The sequence below is a fragment of the Pseudopipra pipra genome, chromosome 27 (assembly GCF_036250125.1).
Source record: "Pseudopipra pipra isolate bDixPip1 chromosome 27, bDixPip1.hap1, whole genome shotgun sequence".
NCBI lineage: Eukaryota > Metazoa > Chordata > Aves > Passeriformes > Pipridae > Pseudopipra > Pseudopipra pipra.
In genome coordinates, this window is record NC_087575.1 from 1,396,349 (window position 1) to 1,404,788 (window position 8,440).

An 8,440-nucleotide genomic window follows, 5' to 3' on the forward strand; every position below is an offset into this window, starting at 1 on the left:
GAATGGACCCTTAGTGTTTGCTGAGACAGAACTGGGGCAGTGGCTGATCCACATGAGGGCTGAGCTGCCCTTCCGTGGGATGTTAATAGTCTGGATAATTGGGCAGAGGGAAACCTAATGAGGGTCAACAGAGGCAAGTGTGGGTCCTGCTCCTGGGGAGGAACAACCCCATGTGCCAGCACAGGTTTGGGGTGACCTGCTGGAGAGCAGCTCTGTGGGGAGGGACTGGGGGGTCCTGGTGGAGGATGAGTTGTCCACAACCAGCTGTGTGTCCTGGGGCCAGGAGGCCAATGGGATTCCCAGAGTGCATCGGGAAGAGCGTGTCCAGGTCAGGGAGGGGATCCTGCCCCTCTGCTCGGCCCTGGGGAGGCACATCTGGACAGCTGTGATGGGCTCTACAGTTTAAGAAAGACAAGGAGCTGCTGGAGAGGGTCCAGCAGAGCCACAAAGATGGTGAAGGGTCTGGAGCACCTCCCTTATGAGGAAAGACTGAGGGAGCTGGGCCTGGTCAGTCTGGAGAGGAGAAGGCTGAGAGGGGATCTCATCAATCCATAAAAATATCCACACAAATATCTCATCTGAGAGGATCTCATCAATCCACACAAATATCTCATTGGTCCATACAAATATCTACACAAATATCCCATCTCAGAGGGGATCTCATCAATCCACACAGATATATCCAAGGGGTCTCTGAGGACAGTGCCAGACCCTTTTTGGAGGCGCGACAGGATGAGCAGCAATGGCCATAAACCGAACCACAACAAGTCCCACCTCAACACGAGGCGGAACTTCTTCCCATGGAGGGTGTTCAGAGCCCTGGGAGGGCGTGGATTCCCCCTCTCTGGAGACATCCCAAGCCCCCCCGGCTCCTGTGTCACCCGCTCCGGCTGCCCCTGCCGCGGAAAGGGCTGGCCCGGGCGATCCGCAGGGGGCTGTATAAGTTAAACAAAACCATCGCGGGGTTCAGTGACCGGGGAAGAGCCGGTTTGTGCCCCCCCGGCCCGGCCATGAGGCCGCGCCGTCTCCATGGCAACGGGGCGCGAAGCGATGGCGTCACTTCCGGCCGGGGCGGGGCCAGCGCCGCCCCCGCCTGGGAGGCCGCAGCGGCCGCGGGAGCAGCGAGCGGGGCCGGGGGGGCCCGGGACGATGTGCAGGTACCGGCAGGGCGCGGGCGGGGGGGGGGGCACCCGCTGCCGGGGGGAGCCCGCGCGGTGAGCGGGGGAGAGAGTGTGGGGCCTGCGGGGTGAGGGGGGGCACCGGGCAGTGAGGGGGAGGCAGTTGGGGGGGCCTGCAGCGGTCAGTGTGTGGTGGGGGGGTCTCACAGCGATGAGAGGGAGGGAACCGGTCAGTGGCTGTCTGGGGGGGTCCCACCGCGGTCAGAGGGGGAGGGAACCGGTCAGTGGGTGGTTTTTGGGGGGCGTCCCACAGCGGTCAGTGGGTGGTTTTTGAGGGGGGTCCCACAACGGTCAGTGTGTGTTTTTGGAGGGTCCCACAGCGGACAGTGGATGGGGGGGACTCGACAGTGTGTGTTTTTGGAGGTCCCAGAATAGTCAGTGTGTGTCTGGGGGGGTCCCACAGTCCCACCCTGGTCAGTGTGATGGGGTGGGGGTCCCGTGCCTGTCAGTGGAGGGGGAAGCACCCCCTGCTCAGTGGTGAGGGGGGGTCCCACACGGGTCAGTGGGTGGGTGCAGTGTGGATCCCCTCCCCCCCTTCTGGCTGTGGGGTGGGGGTGCCGTGGTGCTGCAGTCAGTGTGTGTGGGGTGGGGGTCCCGCAGTCATTGTCTGTGGGGTGGGGGTCCCACAGTCCCACAGTCAGTGTGTGTGGGGTGGGGATCCCACAGTCAGTGTGTGTGGGGTGGGGGGTCCCACAGTCAGTGTGTGTGGGGTGGGGGGTCCCACAGTCCCACAGTCAGTGTGTGTGGGGTGGGGGGTCCCACAGTCAGTGTGTGTGGGGTCCCACAGTCAGTGTGTGTGGGTGAAGGTCCCACAGTCAGTGTGTGTGGGGTGGGGGTCCCACAGTCAGTGTGTGTGGGGTGGGGGTCCCACAGTCCCACAGTCAGTGCGTGTGGGGTGGATCCAGCCCCCACGGTGGCCATGGGGTGGTCGTGGGGTGTGGGTTGGACCCCCGTGCTGGCTGTGGGGTGAGGGCAGGGGGCAGGCAGGGCTGCCCACCCAGGGGTGCATGGCACCGATCCCACAGAGCCGGCAGGGACGGCGCTGCCCCGTGCCAGGTGCCCCCTGTGGATGGTCACCAGCCGGGGGGGGCACGGGGGGCAGCGCCATCCCTTCCTTCCCAACATTTCCGTGGTGTCCCCTGGCTTGGTGTGTGAGGCCTCCCCCTTCCACCCTTTCCTCCCCTTTCCCAGCCCTTGGGAAGCAGATGGAGCGAATTCCTCGGGGTGTGGGCTGGTTTGACATTCCTCAGCTCGAGCCTGTGCCCAAACTTGCAGAAAATAGTTGCTTTTTTTTTCCTCCCTTTCCCTTTCTCTCCCCTCTCCCCTTTTTCCTCGGGAGCTCGGCTCTCCCTCACAGGGGAGGGCTGGTCCTGGAGGGGTTGTGTCCTTTGTCCCGCTGCCGGCGTGGGTGCGGGGGGAGGTGGGTGTGAGCCTGTGCTCGGTGGGCTGCCCGCGGGGGCTGCGAGCGTGGGAGGAGGGTTGTTTTTGGGGGCTGCGTGGGCCGGGCGTGGGGGCTGTGAGCGGTGGGTGGTGTCTGCGGGGGGGACACGGAGCCCGTGGCTGCCGGGGAGGAGCACGGGGGTGGGTCACGCGTGTGGTGGCCGCGGCAGAGCCCTCGGTGCCCACCCCCCCTGCCCGCAGGCCCCCGCTGCCCACGGACGGACGCATGGACACGCCATCCCCGCCGCGCTGCCCGGCCCGGCCGGGCCCCGCCGTGCCCAGGGCCAGCTGAGGACAGACAGGGGCGTCATCCCCGGCCTCTGTCCCGTCGGGATCCTCCCTCGCCGCGGGCGGGGCCGCCCGTGTCCCCTCACCATGAACGGGCTGTCGCTGAGCCAGCTGTGCTGCCTGTTCTGCTGCCCGCCCTGCCCCAGCCGCATCGCGGCCAAGCTCGCCTTCCTGCCCCCCGAGCCCACCTACGCCGTGGTGCCCGAGCCCGAGCCCGTGGGCAGCGCCAGCACCGGCTCCCTGCGCGGCGCCGGCCGCTGGAAGCTGCACCTGAAGGAGAGGGCGGATTTCCAGTACTCCCAGCGGGAGCTGGACAACATCGAGGTGTTCGTCACCAAGAGCAGCCGCGGCAACCGCGTCGGCTGCATGTACGTCCGCTGCGTGCCCGGCGCCAGGTGAGTCACCGCGGCACTGCCGGGGGCTGGGACCCCAGGGAGCACCCCAGGGGCAGAGAGAGAGCCAAGCAGGTCGCTCAGGGTCCCTGGCGAGCACTCATTGGGTCTCCCAGGAATGCTGGAATCTCAGGGTCCCCAGGGAACATCCACTTGGGTCTCCCAGGAATGTTGGAACCTCAAGGTCCCTGGGGAACACCCACTTGGGTCTCCCAGGAATGCTGGAACCTCAAGGTCCCTGGGGAACATCCACTTGGGTCTCCCAGGAATGCTGGAATCTCAGGGTCCCTGGGGAACACCCACTTGGGTCTCCCAGGAATGTTGGAATCTCAGGGTCCCTGGGGAACACCCACTTGGGTCTCCTAGGATGGCTGGAACCTCACAGTCCCCTGGAGCTTGGAAGGGGAGCTGGAATACTGGGATAATCAGGGAGCACCAAGCAGGTCTCTCAGAGTCCCTGGGGAACATGCACTTGGGTCTCCCAGGGGAACTGGAACCCCAAGGGTCCCCGGGGAGCACCCACTGGGTCCTTCAGTGTCCTTGGGAAGTACCCACCACGTCTTTCAGCGGTGCTGGAGCCCCAGAGTTCCTGGGGAGCACCCACCAGGTCCCAGCCCAGTGTCCCCAGGAGTCACAGAGTGCCGGGCTGGGGCTATGCCAGGGGGTCCTGTCCCCTCCCCTCCCTCCCCCCTGGAGGATCTGGCCCTGCCACAGGGGGTGGAGGCAGCTGGTCAGGCGGCTCCCAGGACCGGTCTGGCTTGTGGCTGCACTGGGAACGGGGTTAAAGCAGGAGCAGAGGCAAAGCAGGGATGCAGGGATTCCCCAGGCTGTCCTGCAGATCTCCCTGAGGTGACTCCAGGTGCACTGCAGGGGCTGCACTGGCTGCTTGTCCCCCGTGGGGATGGGCAGCAGCCCGTGCCAGCCAGGAGAGCCAGAGCCTGCTCTGTTCAGTCTAATCCATGGGCACATTGGATTCCTCAAGGAGGAGGGTGATGGGAGTGAAGCCCAGGAGTGGTTTGGGCACATCCCACTGCTGGTCACCCCCATGGATCTGTGAGCTGGGAAGGTGGGGAGGGGCAGCCTGGAGTGTGGGACTGAGAGCCCCTCTGGGGATGGGGGCACTGGGCAGCTCCTGCCCGGGCAGTGGCACAGTTTGGGGTGCAGAGGGAGGCCAGGTCACCTCAGCTGACCCTGCACACCTGGGAACAACGTGTCCCCAAGGATCAGCATTCCAGGCTGCAGGGGAGAACCTGGGCTGTGGGGGAGCCAGACCTCCCAAAGCCTGGGATAACAGGTTCTGCTGGGTGTCTGACCTCCCCACAGCTCATCCTGCCCCTTCCTGCTGGGGCTTCCTGGGCATCCAGCCCAGGACTGGAGGCTCAGCCTGGCCACAGACCCCTCAGAGCAGCTTGGGGGGCCCAGCAGGGAGTGGGCCCTGCTCCCTCCCTCCAGCAGAAAGGAGCCAAGCTTCCATCAATCCACTATTAGTGTTAATTTTTATGATTAACATTGTTTTTCCCCTTATGGTGGAAATTTCTTGTGCCTTGTCACTCCCACAATCCACTTCTCTCCCAGCATCTGGTGTCTTGCCAGGCTCAGGAGAGGAAAAAAAACCCGCTTGTCAGAATTCTTACTTGAAATCCCCATTGGGCAAACGGCCCCAAATCCTGAGCTTTTTACCAAAAATAGACTCAGAAACTTGAGGAGAATCATCTTCCTGCCTTGGGGGCTGCAGTTCCCGCTTGGGGCCCCGGCAGCAGGAGGGTCTGGGTGTCTCTGGGGGTGTCACGAGGGCTTTCCTTGCTGGGCAGAGGGGTGTTGGCCCTTCGTGTCCCAGGGTTTGGTTTTTGGCCGGGCCGGTGCTTCCCGTGGATATCGTTCCCGGGATAACGCGCCGTTCCCGTCTCCCCGGATATCCCTCCCGGGATAACGCGCCGTTCCCGTCTCCCCGGTGCCAGGTACACGGTGCTGTTCTCCCACGGCAATGCCGTGGACCTGGGGCAGATGAGCAGCTTCTACATTGGGCTGGGCACCCGAATCAACTGCAACATCTTCTCCTACGACTACTCCGGCTACGGCGTGAGCACGGGGAAGCCCTCGGAGAGGAACCTCTACTCCGACATCGACGCCGCGTGGCAGGCGCTGCGGACGCGGTGAGCGGGGCAGGGAGGATGTCTGTGCTGCTCTCAGGAAAACCCTGCTGTCCAGCAGCCTGGAAAACAGGAAACCTCCCCAGAGAGGGAACCCTGGGTCGCTCGGAACAGGAAGGGGTGGTTGGAAAGCTGCGGGAGGAGCGGCCGGGGGGACCTGAGGGTGCTGCGGGACACGAGCTCGGCACAAGCTGTGCTCCCGGTCTGGCTCAGCCCCGGTTCCCCCACTGGGTTTGGGGTGCAGCCCTGTGCTGGGCTCTGCCTCCTCTGCCCTGGCTGGCAGCGTGACCCAGAGCTGGGGGCTGCCCCACACGGCTGCGATCCGGGGTCTGTGAGCCCCCCATAACCCTGCCCCTGGCGAGGGAGAGCCTTGGCACCCTCACAGCTCACCTGGCAGCTCAGCCCTGGCTTCTCCCTGCTCCTGGGGGTGCAGGGAACTGCCTTGGGCCCAGCCAGGGGGACAGACACCCCTGGGAGCCTCGTGTGGGGCTGTGGCAGAGCAGGGTGACCCCTGAGCTCTACCAGGCACAGGGTGGGACTCTTGGGGTGCCCCGTGCAGGGCCGGGAGTTGGACTGGGTGATCCCGATGGGTCCCTTCCAACTACAGTCATAGTCTGTCATCTCCTGGCGCCGTGACTCAGGTGTGTGGGTGCTGACCTGCTCTGTGCCCCCCCAGGTACGGGATCAGCCCAGAGAACATCATCCTGTACGGGCAGAGCATTGGCACCGTGCCCACGGTGGACTTGGCCTCGCGCTACGAGTGCGCGGCCATCGTGCTGCACTCGCCGCTCACCTCGGGCATGCGCGTCGCCTTCCCCGACACCAAGAAGACCTACTGGTTCGATGCCTTCCCCAAGTGAGTGCCCTGGGCAGGGGGGCAGCCAGGGCTGGAGGGGCAGTGCCCAGCCCAGCTCTGTCCTGGACACCAGCGTTTCCTGGGATGGGCTTAAACACCCTCTTTGGGACCCTCACCTGGCATTTGCTCCCCTCAGGGGGTCATAACCCTCCCTGGGGTCACCCTGCCCCCCCCTCAGGGGGTCATAACCCTCCCCGGGGTCACCATCCCCCCCCGAGGGCTGTGCCATGTGTGCACCCCAGTCCCCTCTGGCATCACCTCCTGGCCACCCTGTCCCAGTGTGGTTGCCCACCAGCTTTGGGGCTGTTGTTGAGTGTTACAAGTCCGGGACCCCTCTGTCCCCCAGGGGTGATTCCTTCGGGGTTTTCCCGCTCTGCAGGTGGCAGGAGCAGTGCTGAGGGACGAGCTCTTCCTTCTCCTCTCCCTTGCAGCCAGGCCAGGGGGGCCCAGGGGACGGTCCCCGAGGTGGAAGCTGTGCCTGGGGAGCCACCAGCCCACGCTCTGTGTCCCAATGGCCTTGAGTGGCCTTTGGGGCCAGGCTGGGAACAGCAGGGCTGATCCTGGCAGGGGAGGGATGTCCTACTGCAGTGCTGAGGTCCCCCGGGGATGTTGTCACTGCTGGCTGCTCCTCATCTGTCACACCAGGGCAGATCTCGTCCTGGGGCTCGTCCTTGGCAGCAGCTTCTTGTCCTTCCCTGTCCCTGTGATCAAAGAGCATTTCCTGGTCCCTCTCCCATGGGATGTGCTTGAGGGGGCAGGACAGGAATGGAAGTGTCAGTCCCCGTGCTCACCCCTCTCTCCTCCCTTCCCCACCCTCCCTTCTGGCAGCATCGAGAAGATCTCCAAGATCACCTCTCCCGTCCTCATCATCCACGGCACGGAGGACGAGGTCATCGACTTCTCCCACGGGCTGGCGCTGTTCGAGCGCTGCCCCAAGGCCGTGGAGCCGCTCTGGGTGGACGGGGCCGGGCACAACGACATCGAACTCTACAGCCAGTACCTCGAGCGCCTTCGGAAATTCATCTCCCAGGAGCTGCCCAGCCAGCGCAACTAGGGGCGGGCGGGGGCCCTGCCCGTCCCTCCGTTCTCCCAGTGTCCCTCCCCATCCCAGGTGCAATGACTTTGTTCGGCCTCGGCTCCAGGCTCGGGAGCACGGGCGGTGTTTCCTCTGGGACACAAGCACAGCTCTCCTGCCGCCCGGTGCCAGCCCTGGCGCTGCTGGCACCCCTGGCACGGCTGGGCAGACAGGCAGCTCCCTCCTCCCCCCTTCCCAGAGACACGAGAGCCCCCCCTCCGGCGGCGGATCCTTGGCTTCGGACACGTCCTCGTCCCCTCTCCCGGGACAGCGAACTCCTGAGCCCCTCCCGGCCGCTCTGCTGCTCTGACATAGCAATAATGTGAGCTGGAGAGGGGCTGGGGGGCCCGGCCCCCTCCCCGCTGTCCCAGGGGGCGGGACACAGGAGGTGGCAGTTCCCACTCCATGGAGCTTTCCCGGGACCAGCGCTGGCGGTGCCCGGAGTTCACCCCACGGCCGGGGCAGAGCCGTGTCCCCACGGGGACTATGGGGATGCACAGAGGAGGTGCCCTCCTGCCCCACACCTCCTCCAGTGTGGCCCTGCTCAGCCTTCCCAGAGCACTCCTGGTGTTCTGGTCACCCCTGGAAAACCTGCGGAGCGCTCGCTCGGGAACGGGCCGGGGGAACCAGGCACTGAATAAAGAGCAGAGGTTTAACGTTTTATCTGAGTGTGCCCTTTCCCAGGGTACCCCTGGGGGTCCTGCCCTGTGACCCAGCCCCAGGGGGGGCTCTCTCCCTGTCCAGCACCCCCCCTGGACTGCCCTTGGCTGGATCCCCAACCCTTGTCACCCTCCTCTGGGCACTGGGAGGCCCCAACGTGCCAGTGGGGGGAAGGTGCCCTTGGCCCCCCTTGGACTGGGCTGCAGTGGGGACAATGGGAACCCGTTCCCCTGCCAGTCCCTTTTCATTAGGGGATCCCATGGGATCCCAGGGGCAGAGGGAGGATGGTCTCAGCCTCCCAGGAGCTGTGGCAGGGGAGACTCAGGTGTGCCAGGGGGGCATCCCCATGGCTGGCCATGTGCCAGAGCCAGCACAGCGAGGGACACAGGGGGGTCCTGAGG

At 65.0% G+C, this 8,440-nt stretch overlaps 1 protein-coding gene across 1 annotated transcript; it reads left to right on the plus strand.

The window, feature by feature from the left end:
• The first annotated feature begins 1,063 nt into the window (after positions 1 to 1,063).
• On the plus strand, positions 1,064 to 8,040 carry ABHD17A (abhydrolase domain containing 17A, depalmitoylase). The gene is made up of 5 exons (XM_064637368.1): positions 1,064 to 1,157; positions 2,820 to 3,301; positions 5,257 to 5,451; positions 6,125 to 6,304; positions 7,133 to 8,040. Exons 2-5 carry the CDS (start codon positions 2,994 to 2,996, stop codon positions 7,356 to 7,358), a joined length of 909 nt encoding a protein of 302 aa, XP_064493438.1. The 5' UTR covers positions 1,064 to 1,157; positions 2,820 to 2,993; the 3' UTR covers positions 7,359 to 8,040.
• Positions 8,041 to 8,440: the final 400 nt, after the last annotated feature.